At 34.7% G+C, this 20,046-nt stretch overlaps 1 protein-coding gene across 3 annotated transcripts in view; it reads left to right on the forward strand.

The window, feature by feature from the left end:
- Window positions 1–20,046, forward strand: part of LOC111047206 (cilia- and flagella-associated protein 43) — a 48,813-nt gene that overhangs the window by 15,565 nt on the left and 13,202 nt on the right. For all 3 annotated transcript variants that reach the window (XM_039427152.1, XM_039427151.1, XM_039427153.1), the window contains 6 exons: window positions 728–869; window positions 4,610–4,695; window positions 6,289–6,483; window positions 7,145–7,291; window positions 7,756–7,910; window positions 10,634–10,834. In XM_039427152.1, coding sequence (XP_039283086.1) covers window positions 728–869; window positions 4,610–4,695; window positions 6,289–6,483; window positions 7,145–7,291; window positions 7,756–7,910; window positions 10,634–10,834 — 926 coding nt within the window. The remainder of the gene's footprint in view (window positions 1–727; window positions 870–4,609; window positions 4,696–6,288; window positions 6,484–7,144; window positions 7,292–7,755; window positions 7,911–10,633; window positions 10,835–20,046) is intronic.

The following is a 20,046-nucleotide window of genomic DNA, read 5'->3' on the forward strand; positions in this document are numbered from 1 at the left end:
ATATTGGAATTCTCCTCTCACAATAGACTAATGCATTAAACCATTCTCAGTAGCTTTTAGAATACTCAGATTATTATACAATTACAATAGTACAAGGAGAGTTGTCTTAACAGTCTAAGAAATTATTTTTTTTTCATATCAGTATAAACCTTCATTTCTGGGTTGAATGTACAGAATTAATTTTACATGAAAATTTTCTTTATGACTCTCCACATCCTATACAAACAGTTGGAATCTGACACAACTAAAATTGAGAATCACAATACATGCTGACTGTTGCTTAGGGTATTAAATGAATATTCATTCTTAAATATTGTTGATGTGTTGAATGTTCTGCATATTTTCAATTGGAATTGATGAAAGTCCATATTTATAGGTAACCATTTGTCCATATCATAATCTGAATAATAAAATCAGTTTTGATTTTTATTTATCAAAGTTCATAAAGTGAATTTTAATTTCATTTGAGTATTTCATCCATGTTAAGTCTGATACAATAGTTCAATTTTACTATAAAATTACAGATATACTCGTACATTTTCCATCTTCATAAATGAGAGTTTGATACATTTGAAGAAAAATTTGTTCCCATTTTTTTGGTATTATATCAATAATTTTAGAAGTGCTTATATTTATTTTCATTTTATTGTTCTCATAGTATTATGAATGTGATTTGATATGGCATAGAATTTATGTTATTGAATAATTCGACTCATTATGTATTCAGTTGGTGCTAACTGAATTGCAAGATTTCTTCAATAAAAAGTTTGATGAAGCATTCGCTGTGAAAGAAAGAGAAGTTGATGAAATAACTCGATGTAACAACCGATTGAGAGAAATACATTTCGAAATGGAGCATGCTTGCAAGAGTCAGTATACTTGTAAAATTAATAATTTATGTCATAATCATTATAAAATTTTACACAACTATAAGTATTTAGTCACAATATAATTTATCTATAATTCATATGTAGCTCAAAATAAGTAGATATTGTAATTTGTAACACATATTGTTAAACACTATTGCATTATTAGTACACAGTAAAACTACAGTGTTATGATTATGTTTTGCTCCTTTTAAACAAGGATGAAATAATTTTATCTCTTAGGTTCATATTAATCGTCAATGGCACAATAAGTTATAATGATGTTTAATCAATATTCTCATTCTGTATTTAGCCAAGTTTCAAAATTCTGATCCCTACAGATTGTCTCCTATCTTCTTTGTATACATACATACATATCCGGGTCCCGTTCCAGCTAGTGCCGGGTCTGGGTGTTTACAATGCCTCTCCATCTTGTTCGGTCCTCCCACCATCGCTCGTCTTCCACCTGCCGCCATCGGTGTCCTCTCTTCTCCACTTCGTTGGCCACTGAGTCTGTCCATCGTCGTCGCGGTCGTCCTCTTGGTCTCCTCCCTTCAATCCTCATCTCCTCCATTCTCCTTGGCAGCCGATCCTCTCTCATTCTCTTCATGTGCCCAAACCAGCGTAGTCTCATACTTTCAACCTTTTCCCTTGTACTCCCCATGTTCAATTCTCTTCTTATATCCTCATTTCTAACTCTGTCTCTTCGTGTCTTCCCCTTTATTGCCCTGAGGAACCTCATTTCTCCTGCCTGTATTCGACTCCACTCTCTTTCCGTCATCGTCCATGTCTCGGCTCCGTATAATATGATGGGTACGTAATACATCATGTACATCATAATCTTTGCCTTTTCTGGTACTTTTCCATACCAAATCAAATGTTTCACTGTTTGGTAGAAATTCCCCCCCCCCCCTTTTGTAATCGTCTAGTTATCTCGTGGTTTATTCTCCCATCATCTGCAATTTCACTGCCCAAGTACCTGAAACTTCCAACATTTTTCAGGGGTTCTCGATTCAATCTGATATCTCCGGCAAAATTGTCATCCCTTCCAAAAACCATTACTTCACTCTTTTCCCTGCTTATTTTCAGACCATATTTCTCCATAACCCTGCTCCAAGCATCCAACTGCATCTGTACATCCTCAACTGTTTCTCCTCAAATCATCATATCATCCGCAAATATCATTTTCTTATCCCTTTCTCCTACTTCCTCTCTCACTTGTCTATTCATTCCTTCCATAACTACATTGAACAAGGCTGGTGATAGAATACTTCCCTGTTTTAGCCCATTCCTTACTTCAAACTCGTCTGTACAACCACTTTGTGTTCTTACTCTGCACTTATATCCCCTATACATCTCCTTTATTATGCCAATATGTTCTTTCTCAATCCCAAAATTTTCCATTTCCTGCCACAAACCTTGCCTATCCACTGAATCATACGCTTTCTCTATGTCTATAAATAGCATCACAATCTTCTTATTATATTCCCAGCTCTTTTCCATCAGTTGTCTTATGGAGAATATAAGATCTACTGTACTGCGGCCTGGTCGAAAACCATATTGTTCCTCACTTTGTTCAAGCTCGATTTTTGGGCTGATTCTGTTTAGTAATATTCTTTCGAAGATTTTCGCACAGTGGCTCATCAAGGTGATTCCCCTATAATTTTTACAATTCTTCTTACTTCCTTTTTTAAACAAGGGATTTATTTCTCCTTTCTTTCAGTCCTCTGGGATTACTTTGTTTTTCCAGATGCATTTCAGAACTCGGTAAAACCATTGTATTCCAATCGGTCCAGCTGCCCTAATCATGTCGACTGATAATTCATCAGGTCCGGGTGCCTTTCCACTGCTCATTCTCTGAATTGCATCTTCCATTTCCTTCCAGCTGATATTACCCTGGTTTGTCTCCCACTGGTTGTTTCCTTCTTCCTCTATTTCTCCCTCGTTGTTGTCTTCATCTTGTCCATTTAGAACTTTCCTGAAATATTCTTCCCATAACAGTTTTATTTCCTCAGGCTTTACTACAATTCTCCCGTCTTCTCCTTCCATTCTTTGTGGCATCTCATTCTTCTTCTTCTTATCTTCTTCATTCTTCTTCTTCTTCATCATCTCTCAATTTATTTACAAATCCTTCCCATGCATTTTCTTTTTCTTCTTCAATAACTTTTTTACACTTTCTCTTTTCATTATTATATGCATCTCTGTCCTCCTCTGTCTTGGTTCTCCACCATTTTCTCCAGGCTGTGTTCTTATTTTTGACAGCCTCAATCGTACGTGCATTCCACCATACCGTTTCATTATCTTTAATTTTCCCGGATGTCCTGCCACATACTTTCTCCGCTGTATTTACCAAAGCTCGTTTGAATTGCATCCACTCCTCCTCCACTTCTCCACTTCTCCATTCTCACTCCTGGGCATTTCTATTGTTATCAACCGTCTGTATTCTTCAGCTCTATCCCTGTCCTTCAACTTCCATTCCCTTATTCTACATTGTCTTTTCTGCTGTTTTGGTCTTTCCATTTCGTTGCATTTCCACTGTGCCACAAGCAATCTGTGGTCGCCATCCATGCTCACACTTGGTATCACTTTAACATTTGTTAAATTTCTCCCCCATTCCCGGTCCACTAGGAAATAGTCAACTACACTCTTATTTCTTCCATCCCAGCTATACCTAGTAGTTATCATATGGCTTTCTCTTTTCTTGTACCAAGTGTTTGCAACTCTCATGCCGTTCCTTTGGTATAAATCAAGAAGGTTTTCTCCTTCCTCATTCCGTGTACCATAACTGAAACATCCTATAACCTCTTCATAACCTGCCCTGCTACTACCCACATGCGCTTTGAAATCTCCCATCACTACTCCGACGTTGTGCAAATTACTTTCCAACTCTTCTTCAATCTCTCTTTTTCGTCGTCGGTACATCCTACTTGTGGAGCATAAACTTGTAGTATTTTCAGCCTTTTTGTTTTGAACTTGAAAGAGATAATTATTGCTCTATCCGATACATATTGCACATCCTCTAAATATACCAGCATACTCTTCTCGACCATTACTGCGACTCCATTCCTTCTGCCTCTTTCATTATCACTCCAGAATATTTTTCCGCCACCTCTCAAAGTTTTCTCACCTTGTCCTCTCCACTTTGTCTCGCTCAATCCCAAAACTGAAAGTCCTCTCTCTTTCATCATGTCCGTTAGCTCCTCCAGTTTACCTGTCAATGTTAGAATATTCAGTGTACCTACTCTCAAGTCGTTCAAAGTATTCCGTAATCCATTCTTTTGTTTGGCATTTCCAATATTTTTATCCGTTAATCCAGTCCGGTTCCGAGGCTTGTTATTTGTTCTGAAAGCGATTTGTATCTTCACTACGGACTTGCTAGGCCTGACGTAGCTGCTTTGGAGTACTTTTTCGTCTGGCCCCTGTTCATCGACCTGTCCGGCTTGGGAGGCCCTACCAGTAGTTAAACTACCGCCGGCATAGCTCTTTGGGTCATTGGGACACGCAAGCTCCACCACCAACTACAAGGTATTGTACTCCCTAGGTGGAGATCTTCTTTGTATGATGTGATTAAATCAGGTTTATCACAAATTTGAACTCAGTGAGGGAGATACCCAAAATGTTATTCTTGATTCATCTAGCAGAGCATTCTTAATTAATTAAATCGTGGAAAGATAAACAAAAACTTCGATGCTTATTCTTCGAATTCCAAAAACTAATCAATATACTATGTTTGTGTGTCACAGATCCAACCTCAGAAGATCTACCAACTGATCCCAAATTCTTTCCAGTGGAAAAACCATCCAAAATAATCACAGTCGACGATAGTGAGGTATATTTCCTCTGTTGCATCATATTTGATACAGTTCCTTATTTTAATAATTCAATTTGAGCTTGAACAACTTTTCCATGCAAGTGTTTTGCATGGAGGTTTTACAGTAATCTATCATACATTGTATATATATTATGGTGTTGGCATTGCAATGGTATGGTAGCCTGTATGTCATTGCATAATTGGGTATTATAATATACAGAGTGAGTCCCTTCACTCATATGTATGGGAACCCTTCAATAAATTGGACAATGTTGTGGATATAGCACTGTAACTTACAATTAGTTCTTGGTCAAATACTCTACCTTTTGAATTTCAATCAGCTGAATTTCAATCCCTCATAAGGGGGGTGACTTAGGGGTTGTAACTCGGATATTTTTAATGTAAACACCCATTGTGTTGTGCATCATTTCAAAGGCCTTTATAAAACAAGAAAGATGGCATCGATATAAATGTTCTATGATACTTTTATCAAAAATGGCGGCTGATTGAAGTTTTTGTTTTTAAAGAAATACCGGTAATTGATAAAGTTCAATCAGCCACCATTTTGGATAAAAGTATCATAGAACATTTATATTGATGTCATCTTTTATGTTTTAGAAAGGCCTTGAAATTTATGTATCACACAATGGGTGTTAGCATTTAAAATATTTTAGTTACAACCCCTCATTTCTTTAAAAACTGAAACTTCAATCAGCCGCCATTTTGGATACAAGTATCATAAAACATTTTTATTAATTTCATATTTATTGTTTTAAAATGATGTACCACACAATGGGTGCTTACATTTATTTGAAATAATGGAGTTTCAACCCCCTTATGTGGGGTTGAAATTCAGTTGTAAGTCAAAAGGTAGAATATTTGACCAATAAGTTATCCTGAAAGTTACAGTATTATATCTACAAGAGTCTCCAACTTATTGAAGGGTTCTCATACATATGAGTCACTCTGTATTATGGTGCCTAGCTCTGGTGTATCGTGGAAGCAGCATGAATGTATTATTATCGTTGTTTGTTGTTTCCAATTGATAAATCATTCATTAGTTCTACAGGGCTAACAACTGATAGTTTTACTTAATAGAAGCACTGGTAATGGTAATATCATCAAAGAAAACAGATTAATTAGTCTTCGGCAAAATTATCAATATGTTGCTTCCAGTAATTTTTTCGAATTAATTATTAATATAATGCTATTTGAAAAAATTAATCATTGTCAATTTAGGAATTGAATTAATGCCATTTTTTGTATTATATTATGTATATTTGTACTATATTATTTAGTAAGTAGTTCGAATGGTGCGTGTAGTTTTTCGGCTCCAAAGTTTCAAGTTTATTCAGATTTTTGGCGATTTTCAATTATTTATTTTTGATGTCTCTTATTCAATAATCATATCAACTACTTCTAAATTGAAATTTTTTTCTTGTATTTTGGTGTCAATAATTGTTCATTTCAAAATGTGACTCTCATAACTAATATTTTTGGATTGTGGTTGTTAAACATTTGAATAGGAACAGTTTTGGGCTTGCGCTTGCTGATTCTTTCCGCAAGTGATTGTACTTATTGTAATAAATGAATAAATATTTTTATGCTTAGGTGCCAGTTGAACCGTATGTGTCACCGAGTGAATTGCAACTGAGAGCTGAACGACATGCCGAGGAGGAGAGACAGCGCCTCCTCCTGTTGGCCGACAATTTCAGGGAGCTTGCGTTGATGGAAATGATGGATGGTGTTCTGGAAATTCGCTGGGAAGATGAACTCAAGAAGGAAGTCGATCTCCCCAAATGTATGGTAATTAGAGACATTGAACCCTACCAAAGGATCTTAACCCTTGTTTCCCCAAGTCAACTACTTATATTTTGGAAAATAACTACCTTCCTCATCATCTCCAATGAATTCAAGTCAATAGAATAAAACGTAAGCTTATGTACCTGATGCTCTATCTGTTTTACTTGAAACCATACAAATGGTACCCATACCTCTGATATATTTTGAAAACTGCACGAATGAACATTATCTGTTGTTTTCAATTTATAAATTATTCATTTATTTGTACCTACTGGACTACGTGATAGTTTTATTTAATAGATTAACTTACTGGTCATCAAAGAAAATAGAATGGTTAGGCTACATAAATAAATTAGGCTACTAGTAGGCTAATTCTATAATAATTCTATTTAATAAAAAAATTCAATCTCCGGCAAAATTACCAATAAAAGTATATTATTATTGGAAAAAGAAATTATTAAACTGGAAATACAAATTCAGAATTGACTACATTAAATTCAATGTAGCATTTCAATTAAATGATTAACATTTTAATACTTTTTTGAAACAAATAAATTTTGCAACCTTATAAATTCACATGTTTTATGAGTAAGTTAATTTATTCTTCTGGAATTTTATCGTAATAATTCATTGAATTACCAATTATTGTGATATTTTATTATAGAAAACCAAAGACCCGGAAGATTTTGATGAGAACGATTTGAAAACAGTTATGGAATATGAGAAGCAGTGTGAATTTTTGAATTCAGAGCGAGAACGCTATAGAAAAATGCTTGTACAGGAGTATAATAAATTGAAGGATCATATTGCTGTAAGTAAGCTGTATTGATTTGAATCTTTATAAGGCTTTCTGTTATTTCCTTATCAGTTTTCAAGTGTTAAATTTTCTTCAAACACTCATGTGCTTTCCAATGATCCATAATCTTACTGACTTTAATTATAAATATATCATAATTAGTTCTCTATCTTACTTGTTTAAGAGCTAGTAATTATTCCCAATCTAATTAATTTTTTTAATTCTAGTTTGGCAATTTGATATTATAATATTATTATTATTATTAAATAGGCCTATAGAAAAATCCATAATGGATGCAATGATAATATTATTTTATCTATGAGTCAAATGAAACATTCGTTTTTTCGATAACGGGGGTAACAACTTTAATGTTATTGAAAACATTATTAACAAATTTTAAACATAATTAACGCACCTTCATAAAAATTTCCACAGTTTGTTCATTTTAGTGACTTGTTCAAACATAATATCTTTTTTAGGACTCCATTCTTAAATTTGATCATTACTTACTCAGTATCCTCCATTTGAAAATTGCTGTTGACGCGGCAATAAATCATGAAATGCTGAAGATGACAAAATCCAGACTAAACTGCTACAGATTCACGCATTTTGATGAAAAAGAAATAGAGTTGGCGTAAGTTATTCGATTATTACTCTCAACTCCAGAAAGAATGGTCTTCTTATTAATTTTGTATTTAATCTATTCACTATCATTCCAGAAAGATTAGCACTCTCAAAAATTGAGATCCAATAATTTGATGAATAACAAGATATACGTTTGTCAATAAAGTATACATAATGTCAGTTTCTTTGAGAAAGATCACTATTAGAAATGGAAAAGATCATTTCAGAAGAAAACATGTAGCTATAATAGCTATAATCATCTTCATCTTAATAGAAATTATTGAATAGAGTTTTCGTCATTAGAAACATAATAAACTTCAATAGATTCACCCAAGGTATCTAGATACCTTGGACTCACCTTTTAGCCAAGCAAACAACATTATTAATCACATGTGTGTTGCAACTCCACTTGTCTCACTTAAAATATTATTGAATTTATTTACGCCTGTTTATTCATAATGAGTACTTAACGATTTTCAATGGCTTTTCTTAAACCACATTAAAATCTATTTTCTGGTTACCCCTCAACCCTACATACATACGTAAACTCTATTCCAATTCGATAATATTCTTAACTACTTTAAAACATTTTTCAGAGATTAAAGCCTCCATACTTGAAACATTTTTAGGTCTCCTCCTTTAAAACATTTTCCAGAGATTAAAGCCTCCATACTTCTTAGTAAACGTTATGTTATTCCATAGATGTAAAGGATACATACTGTGATGTATCTTTTATCCTTATAAATGTTGATAAATCTCATTTGTATAAGTAATAATATATTTTAATTCTATTTATTTACTTTCCAATATTAATAAACCATAATACATATTGCAAGCATACTGAAAAGTATTCATTAGCAGTACGAATGATTACTCAAGATAATTGTTTACTTCTGTATGGATAATGTACTTAAAACCATACAAAATCGCTAGGATGTTGCCAAAAAAGGATCTTTTGCCGAATTGACAAAATAATATCATGTAAATCAAAATTTTTATTTTTTCAATGTTAGTTCTCGATCTTATTTCCAAAGCCCAGTTCACACAGAAATGGCGCATGGCACGGACGTGGCGCTTACTTTTGTTACTTCCACGCCACTCCTCTAAAAAATGGTCTAATGCAAACATTAACACATGCAGAAATTGCCTCGCCACTTCTGTTTGCATTAGACAATATTCTCTTAAAGGAGTGAAAATGTCAGTACCACGCCAGCGCCACATCCGTGCCATAAGCCACTTCTGTGTGGATTGGGTCTAAATAATCTGATACATGTCAAGTAATGTCAAATAATCTTCAATCTATAGTATTGTAAAGAAAAAATTGGCCTATACAAGTACGGGATAGAAAATACACGAATGACGCTTCGCATCACGTCTGAACCACTGAACTATTATCAACTTGAAATATTGCTTATAGATTCTTAATTAACCAAGGAGGTCTATTTTTAGTTCTTCAAGACCTCAGTACGTCAAGTTATTAGTTTGTCTAGCTAACAATCCGTCATATTTTCAGTACGTCAAGTTTTTAGTTTGTCATCTATCTATCTATCTGTATGTCTAATAACTTCTAATATCGGGGCACCGAGCTTCGCTTGTTATTTTTATTTATTTAAAAAGAATAGAATAGAATTTTATTAGTCATAAAATATTCACATGAATACATGGACTTCTTAAATTTTTTAACACCAAGTAAGTCAAAACAAACACAAAAACACTAAGATCAGTCAGTATCAGTACAATATAATAAAATGACATGAATCACATAAAACGATCCCAATCTATTCTAAGATAGTCATGTACATTGTACAAACATTCATCAATTAACACTGCTTTCAATATTTTTTTTTAAATTGTGTGCATGTGAGTACTTTCAAGTGGTCAGGTGTGGAGTTATTGACCGAGTGAAGTGAGGTCTAAGATTCAAGTCGCCGGTTTGGCATTTATATGTTCCGAATTTACGGCGAAACGCGGTAATAGATTTTCATGAAATTTGACAGGTATGTTCCTTTTTTAATTGCGCGTCGACGTATTTACAAGGTTTTTGGAAATTTTGCATTTCAAGGATAATATAAAAGGATAAAGGAGCCTCCTTATACGCCAATATTAGAATAAAAATTAGACTATAGAATTATTATTCATCATAAATCAGCTGACAAGTGATTATACAGATGTGTGGAGAAGCCAGTGTATTGCTGTATGTCCATAAGGTCTGTAGTTTCAATCAGGTACTTGTGGATGAGAATACTGCGTGAGGTCTACTGTTCACAGAACTACTAGTATAATTTGATAGATGTGAAGTGCCAGTTTCTTTGTGATTTAGTATGACTGTACAACGGAATTCTCTAACAGTAAACAGAACACATCTCTAAAATGATCGTGTTTATATTTCACAGCTGGCTATACGTCATCTTATGAATTTCAGGGATGCGATATTTTGATTACTTTTTTAATACTCACTTTTACTCACTTTTACTCACTTTTTTACTATCCACAGCTGTTTCAGCCAAGGATGAATGATCCTTTTAATGTCGTTCAGCGAGTTTTCCCAAGGATGAGACCTAGTGCATTTCGTGAAAATCGTTAGAGCCGTTTTCGAGATCCGTTGAACATAAAATATATACCCATATAACCACATAACCATATAAATAAATATATAAATATGTACAGAAATTGCTTGCTTAATATAATAGGATAAAGAAAATAATTATTGGCTTTGCATGTTGATGTTGACAGGAGATACGTGCGTGAGGTCGAGCGCGAATCAGCTGAACAGCTGCGTCAGCTGGAGTTGCTTAGAGAGAGCGAGGCAGCGGTGCAAGCTGCGCATGAGCAGACCGTGGCACGTGACAAGCAAATGGAGCGGCGGTTTAAATCGGAGCTTATTAACTACAATCTCACCCCCATTGTGCTTGACCATCTCACCAAGCAGTTCAAGTCAGTATCTACAGCAAAAAATATCATTTTATTGAAATTAGTTACCACAGGAAAAAGTGCTATCGGAAACCATTTTGAAATACGAATTAAAAATAGGAGAATATGAATTGGAATAGCAAACACATTTTTATTAAAATAAAAATAGAAATAATGTGAATAGAATAGACTAAATTAATAGAACTAGAAAAGAAACATTTCCTCAAATAAAATGCTTAAGATTGTTTGACAAAAGTTCTCTCAAGAAGAGGTTATTATTATTATAATTACAGACTAAGAAATCATTAGTCATTCAGCAATCAAAACAACTAGGATTTAGTATATTGGGTATTGTATTGGAAATTAGTATTAATAGGTAACTTATTGAATGCATCATCTTCAAAGGTGTTATTCAAGAGTGGAAATAATTTTATTTTACATATAGTACAGATGTTCCGGAAGATACATCACTCATCCAACTTCACTTACTTTTACTCCCGAGGCCATGTTTATCTAAGTCATTTCGCCGCACCAACAAAAAGCCTCTAAGTGGATCTATTCTGAGTGGAAATAATTTTATTTTACTTATAGTACAGATGTTCCGGAAGATACATCACTCATCCAACTTCACTTACTTTTACTCCCGAGGCCATGTTTATCTAAGTCATTTCGCCGCACCAACCAAAAGCCTCTAAGTGGATTTATTCTGAGCATCTCCTTCTACCTCCAAGCCTCCCCATATTGTACTTGACTTTTGTCACCATCTCTGTCTAGGTCTTTCACGAGGTCACCTTCATGGGGGTTTTGGTAACTTTCTAATCTAACTTTTCCATTTTTATTTCTTCTTCCTCAATGATGATGCTTGTGATTCAACAGATAACGTTTTTAGAATGACTACTCCAACTCAGGGTGTGAGATTATTAGCAACTTTTGTGGTGCAACTTTTTCGGTGAGGAATAGAAAACAAGTGTTTCCTATCTAACGGGCAAGTTGCGAATGTTCTATTTTGTTGGGTGAGTGCAGTTCTACCCTCAGTAGGCAGAAACACATCTGAATAAAGTTTTGGCCCCTGTAACAATGGCAAGGCAAATCTTCTACAACACAAATTTTTAGAACATTAAATTTTGGTTAAAATTAACACTTTGCACAGAGATGTTGCGGAATTTCTCCATATTAAGGTGAAATAAGAAGATGTTGTCAATTCCACAAAGTTTTTATTTGAGTCCAAACTAGTTTCGATGCACTTGGCATCATCATCAGTGGTAGACTGAGGAAACTGGAAATTTTATAGGGGAAGGGAACTCAGTTCAGGTGTGACAACACAAAATGTGATTCAAATATTAAAACCAAAATGATTTATAAGCTAAATAGACTACTGTAGTATATGTTCTAACATAAATTATGGAATCAGATTTAAGAATATGGAATATAGTAAATATTAAATACAAAAAAAAACTTGACCTAGCTGATTTGATATGTAGGCTATGTGACCAGAATCCTTATTACCTAAATATGACTCTTTTATTTAGAGCTATTATCTATAGCCAACCACAATAATCTTGGTGAAATATAATTATTATGAAACATCTTTTTATTTCACCTTAAATTTTGGTTATTTGAATTTTTTCTTCTTTGACGAAATTCAAGCTTCATATTGTATTTTATGTTGACATGCCAATCTACTATCAACTGCAACGGACAAAGGAGTTGTCTTTGTTTAAAAGGAATGGTTGGCCCTAAGTTACAGCTATTCTTTGAAAAACGCTGAACCGTGAGTTGCTGTATTGGCGTGCGTGGCGAGCATGACAGTGCTCTCCAGTAGAGCTGCCACCACCAGGTTTTTAGGGTCCTGGGCCCTGCTACTTTTATAGGATGATATTATTAAATAAATACGCAAATTCACCAAAACAATCTCACTCTATTGAAAAAATCCCATAACAAACATCTATACTCTCTCTCTCTCTCTAAACATAATCACTCCTCAATCACATTACTAAAAACTACATCTCACTATCTCACGCACAACCTTCCTCTAGCGCGTCTCGGAACGTTCTCCCTCTAGTTTCGCCTCTACGCGGTCATCACTCTCTCAGCTCACCAGTTCAAAAGTCCAATTTGGTGGCCTGAGTGATGACTCCGCTATTCTAATAATTAATATCCTATGAGAGCGGGGTGTTTGAATTGTTACATCACCCCTCCGCATGAAAAAGATGTGGCATATACAATTACTGGCACATCTTTTAACCAAGTTGAAATCAAATAAAATTTAAATCTTGACAATATCGTTAAATATAGTTAGTACATTTTCATATTCATTACATTTTAAAAATTTATATAATAAAATTCAAGGAGAGAGAGTATCATACTTATACATTTGAATGATGAATCTAGTCTAATTTTACAAACAATAAATTATTGGCACAGAGCAAAGCAGAGTCCATCTTAACACATTAGGCTACCATAAAGTTCTCCCACATGAAGTTTTAACTTGCCAATCACTATAGTCCCCACCACACATTGGTCACTTTTGAACACCCAGCTATTTTGATACTGTTGAGTTGACTCTTAGGCAGTGTCGTTGCCGAGTGTTGTCTCCTGCATTATCTTCTCGAGGTGACCGCCTCCTTCAACTCGGATGGTGGTGTGCCTGTGGCTCTGTTGCTCTGGCCTCTCTGTCCGTTCGCAAAAGGCACTCCTGCGAGACAACACAAAAACTACGACCAGTATCAAGCTTATACTTATTATACATATTATTAAATACAGCAATAAATTGTCAATTTTCTATTACACTAAACATAAATTATTCTCATGTTTCAATATATTAGATTTTCCTAAGTCAATGCTGATGACTTTATTGAATAAAGTAGGCTTCTTCATACTTATAATATCTTACTTTCAAAACTATTTTCATCTCCTAAATTAATTTTAATATATAATAATAGCATAAGGTATAAATATACTACAAGTTTTCATAGTTCCTTTGGTGTGAATTAAAGCAAGACATGAAAATTCTTCAATAATAGAATATTATGCATTTCGTTTTCATTCACAAAATTAGTGAATCAACATTTCATTGGTTTCCCCATGGGCATGTTTAGTTTCTTATTATTAGTTTCAATCACACAAATCATTCTTCCACAATCATCAACATTCACTGGCCATCACTTTCACACTCCATACTTACTCAACATACTAATCATTCACACCTTGTTTTAGTTCTTTATTTTTGTTCCTGTCTCAAGTAAACTTGCTTTAATTCTTTCTCACCAACATTTAAAGTTATCATCTTGAAGTAATACAAAATAAATATTCATAATAAAAATAAACTTCGACATATATAAACTTCCTACTGAATATTATAATTGAATAAATAAATGAATAATCTATCGTATGGGGTCATTCTTTTACATTTAATATACAATATATATTTATATCTCAATAATCATGGACATAATCAATACACTACATAATCGTTATATCTTCTTGGTTTTTTCCTTTTTCTCTTGTGTTTCGAGTTTGCATCGTTATCTGATTCATTTTCATCATATGCTTCCTCTTCTCTTACTTCGTCATTGTTATCGTCGTCGTCTTCATCTTGCTCTTCTTCGTTTTCCTCATTGACTTCTATTTGTTCTTCATCTTCCTCCTCTTCTTCTTCTGGATCGTTTCCTTCTCGAACTTCATTTGCAGCTTGCTCATAGTACAACGCTGGTTTTATTCTGTTTACATGTACAACTACGTTCTTTCCTCTTACTCTCAATACTACATTTAGTTTCGATTTAATTTCTACAATTCGATACGGTCCTCTCCATAGCTTTGACAATTTCTTCACTCTCTTTCTTTTAATTTGTGGTACATAAAGATAAACTTTTTGTCCTACACGATATTCACTTGTTTTAGACTTTTTGTCGTACTGCTTCTTCTGCGTTTTCCTTGCCTTCTCTTGGCACTCAACTGACATTTCTTTTATAGTTTGTAGTCTACTTCTAAGATCTTCTATATAATTCGAATAAATCTCTGTATCTTCAGTTAATGTGAGATCAGCTTCAAGCGGTGTTCTCATTTTCTTTCCGAATACCATCTCATAAGGTGTGTATCCAATTGATTCGTGCTCTTGCGAATTGTATATGCCATATTCACCATGGGAAGCAACTCATCCCAGTCATCTTGATTTTTGTTGACATAATGACTCAACATTTTTGGTATAGTTCTGTGAACTCTTTCCGTTCTACCATTACTCATTGGGTGATAAGCTGTTGTTTGTAGTTTTCTTATTCCTAGAAGTTTGCACATCGATTTCATCAGATCAGACGTAAAATTAGTTCCTTGATCAGTAATTAATTCCATTGGTACGCCGATTCTTGTTATCACTCTCTGTATTAGTGCTTGTGCAATAGTCTCAGCAGTTTGATCCGGTAGGGCGATAAAATCCCCATATCTAGTAAAATGATCAATTACTGTTAGGATGTATCTGTTTCTTGACTTTGATAACGGAAGTGGACCTAGAATATCACATGACAGTCTGTATCCAAACTCGGTCACTTCTTTAAATTCTCCTAAGGGTGCTTTCGATTTTCCGTAATCTGTTCTTTTACTACATTCTTCACACGCTCTTATAAAATTAGTTACATCATTCTTCATTTTAGGCCAATAAAACTTTTCTTGAATTCTTACAATTGTTTTCTTAATGCCCCCATGACCGGCAGAAGGAAGATCATGGTGGAGACGAATAACTTTTTCTCGAAGGCTTCTTGGTATAACAATGAACTTCTTATCATGTTTCTTGAAGTGAATGATCCCTTCTGGACTCAATTTGAAACTAGGATACTCTCGAAGGCGCTGACACTCTTCGTCTGCTCTCTGCTTCTCTCTTATGATTTCCAAGTCTAACAGTGGAAGATTCTCAACTGTATTCTTGTATATAACTCTGCTTAAGCAGTCTGCATTTGAGTGTTTAACACCAGGCTTGTGAATTACTTTATAATCGTACTCAGCTAACTTCAAAGCCCATCTGGTTAGTCTACTTGATGGATCTTTCAGTGATAAAAGCCACTTGATAGCTCTATGATCAGTATATAAAGTGAATGATCGACCATAGAGGTAACATCTAAAATATTTAACAGCCCACACAACTGCTAATAGCTCTCGCTCTGTTACACTGTAATTTTGTTCAGCTGAATTGAGTTGTCTAGATGCATATGCAATAACATGTTCAACTCCATTGATTTCCTGAGCTAAAATTGATCCAATTGCGAAATTACTGGCGTCTGTGCTAAGAATAAATGCTTTTGAGAAATGTGGATAAATAAGTAGCGGCTCTGTGATTAGTTTTTCTTTCAACTTTTGAAAAGCGGTTTCACATTCTTCATTCCAGTCAAAATGTTGATTCTTTTTAGTTAATTTTGTAAGCGGTTTGGCGATTTCGGCGAATTTTGGAACATGTCTTCTGTAATAACTGCATAAACCTACAAAACCACGGATTTCTTTTTCATTTTTAGGTCAAGGAAACTCTTTGATTGCTTCAATTTTCTTAGGACATGGCTTGATTCCATCCCTGTTGACTATGTGACCTAGAAAACTTATTTCTGGCTTAGCAATTTGACATTTTTTCAATTCTTTATTGTTTTTCCCCAATTTGATTTGTACTATTCTCTCCGACCTAGCAGGTATTGTGAGATTGGTTCTACAATACGCATTAACATGAACTGTCGATTCTGAGGGTGATTTTGAAGTTATCGGTTTTGATTGGATATAATTTTCTTCTATCTTTGAATTTGTAAAATCTGTCTGAGTACTTCCTTCACTTTTCATACTTATAGTTTTTGATTGAGTATTTTCTTCTTCAACCTTCATATAGCCACTCTTTTTGTAATCTTCATTGGAACTGTTTATTTCATAAAGTCGCGCAACTTGCCTTCCCTCCATAAATAATATACTACGATCAAGGTCTATGACTGACTTTTTAATTTTGAGAACATCATATCCCAGTATTGCAATATAGGTGTCTGGTAAGTCAACTACTATTAAGTCGCATTTTACCTCCATCCCATTCAGTTTTATAACTTGCCTCACTGTCCCATGCACTCGCATAAGGGCTCCAGCGATGCCTCTAATTAGGATGTTGCTTGGAGTGATTGTGCCAGTTACGATTTGTCTTGTGATAAGGGATACTTGTGCTCCCGTATCAACTACAATCTTTCCTTCCACTCCTCCAATACTACCATCCACAACTAGTTCTTCGGCACTATTTTGGCATAATGTAGTTACAATTTTGGGCTTACTTCGTCTCGCCTGTCCAGACCTATTACAAAAGTGATCTGAATTTACTAATGTTTGGGGTTCCCAACGGCGGTCTTGAGCTCCCCGTTGTCGTTTAACAACTTCTCTTGATCTTTTCGGTTGTCATTTATCTTTTTACCACTTCCCCAACAATTGTGTGCAAGATGTCCTCGCTTGTTGCAATTGTTACAAATTTTATCTGCGGAATATTGTTTCATTCTACATTCAGTTTCTAGATGACCCTTTTTCTTACAAAAGTTACAAACTCTAATGCCCACTTGTTGGGTGTCAGTGTGTACAACTCTCTTCCTACAATGTCTAGCGATGTGTCCAATCTTCCCACAGTTATAACAATTTTTTTGAGTTATTGTGCTAAATACTTTTCTAGATGGCTCCTGTTCATTTTGGAAGGGTTTTCTATCTAGGTTGGAAATCGCTATGGCTGTTGTTACTGCTTCTTTAAAGGATGTTGGGAATTTGATTCGAGTTTGTTTCCCTATTTCGCCAAGTAATCCTCTTAGGAATGACTCCATGGCTCTCCTATCAGCTTCTTCCCTTAGTATTTTATTAGCTTCATCACTTGCTGTTACTCTAATCGTCTTCCTACTAATGTTCATGACTCGGTCTGCATATTTTTCAATTGACTCTCCTTTATTTTGTTGGATTGATGCCAATTGCTCATAGTAATAGCGACTTGGTAGGCTATCACCAAAACGCTCAACCAAAGCTGCTCTAATTTCAGCTGCATATTTTGCATTCCTACACCTATCATCTGACTTGAAAAACAATAATGCACTTCCGGTAAGTTTTAATCTGATAATTTGTGTCTTTTGAAATTCTGACCAGCCACACAAGTGAGAGATTCCATCAACAGTGTCAAGAAAAGAATGGATTTGATCTGACTGCTCTCCATCGAATGTTGGAATACTGCTAACTAGATCGAAATTTGGTTTGACATTTTGCTCAGGGGGTGTAACAAGTTCTACATCTACTAAATTTGTATCTGTTCTATTTAGGTCTCTGTTAACAGTTTCGTTTAGTGTGATACTAAGTTGATTTAATCTAGCTGATAGCGCTTCAAAAGCAGCTTGAACTTCTACTTCCTGCCCTTCAAAATTAACTCTCTCAGCCATTTTAAATTTTTATAATTAACCTTTCATTTGCATAAATAAATAACTCTCATAAAACAATAAATTTAATCTATCAGCTTTGTGTGACCTAGATAATTTCCTGAAATCTTTTCATCTTAAATTATTTTATAATAAACAATATTGATATCTGACCTGATCGATTCAGCATAAATGAACATTAATAATTTGATATGAGCTCTAAATAAACGAATGTAGACCTATCATAAAATGAGTTCATTGGGAAGTCTATCTCCAACATAACAATTCTATAATATTTCTAATATTCTAATAATATTTTCAATATAGAAAGAGCTGTATAAATTGCTCACCAAATTTAATTGATGTCTTCATCTCTATCGTAGAATGCCGCAAACGTTGCCCCAGTAGTAGATCCATGTTATTACAGTTGTCATCCGCCGAACAGCTGGTAGAATGAAAGCGACAGTCTCTATGGAGTCGTGTAGCCTGAAGAGCGATGAACCTGGTGACGTATTCGCCAACACCCAAAAGTTGGAGGAAGCCCACGTCACACCTCTGCCAATCCCCACCTCAACGTTTCGCTGGTTCGCTGCCCGCGTTCTGCTGACTCAGGACACTTCCACTTTCCAGAGTTCAACAATTGCGCTCGGTTTCATATTTCATCCGAATAATTTTCGAACTCACTGTTCAACAGTCTTTAAAATTGAATTTAATAATTTTTTTAGCTGCATCATTTTTGAGACGTCAACGTTATTTAGAAAATATTACTGCACGGATTTGATTTATTGAACTATGAATTGAAGAAATTTCACCTTTTGTCCGAATTCATGTAGAAATAAATTTATACTGATCATTATTTGGTAGTTAATAAAGTTCTCTTCATCTTCACAAACTAACGAAATACATAATACACATAATCAAGAGTTCAACACAATCACGTACACACATTCAAAAACGAATTAAAATTTAGTAACACTTAACAATAAACTTTGAAACTATCACGGCACCAATTATATTATCTTTCGGAGACAATTTATACTGTTCTTTCACGGTTGAAATACTTTTAAAAAGTTTTCAGAGTTCGGATCCCACCGCCAAGTCACCACTTGTGGCGTGCGTGGCGAGCATGACAGTACTCTCCAGTAGAGCTGCCACCACCAGGTTTTTAGGGTCCTGGGCCCTGCTACTTTTATAGGATAATATTATTAAATAAATACGCAAATTCACCAAAACAATCTCACTCTATTGAAAAAATCCCATAACAAACATCTATACTCTCTCTCTCTCTCTAAACATAATCACTCCTCAATCACATTACTAAAAACTACATCTCACTATCTCACGCACAACCTTCCTCTAGCGCGTCTCGGAACGTTCTCCCTCTAGTTTCGCCTCTACGCGGTCATCACTCTCTCAGCTCACCAGTTCAAAAGTCCAATTTGGTGGCCTGAGTGATGACTCCGCTATTCTAATAATTAATATCCTATGAGAGCGGGGTGTTTGAATTGTTACATGTAGTAAGCTAGGGTGTCAATTTTTCATAGGTTTCTATTTGCTGTTCTTCAACTTAGTTGTTGTATGAGCTCGCACCCTCAAATTCAGCTGAGGTTACATTTGTACAAAATAATCTGTGAGATTATCTACCAACTTGCAAACACTTGTTATATTCATAGAAAAAGCAACTCCATCAGTGCAATCATAAAATGAATAATTTGTTTAACTGTCAATAGAAGAATGTGGAATTTCACTAAATTATTCATTGCAATTTACAGACGTCGCCCAAATAATCTGTGAAATTATCTATCAACTAGCAAACACTTGTTATTTTCATAGAAAAAGTAACTCCAT

Source organism: Nilaparvata lugens, chromosome 4 (genome assembly GCF_014356525.2).
Source record: "Nilaparvata lugens isolate BPH chromosome 4, ASM1435652v1, whole genome shotgun sequence".
Lineage (NCBI taxonomy): Eukaryota > Metazoa > Arthropoda > Insecta > Hemiptera > Delphacidae > Nilaparvata > Nilaparvata lugens.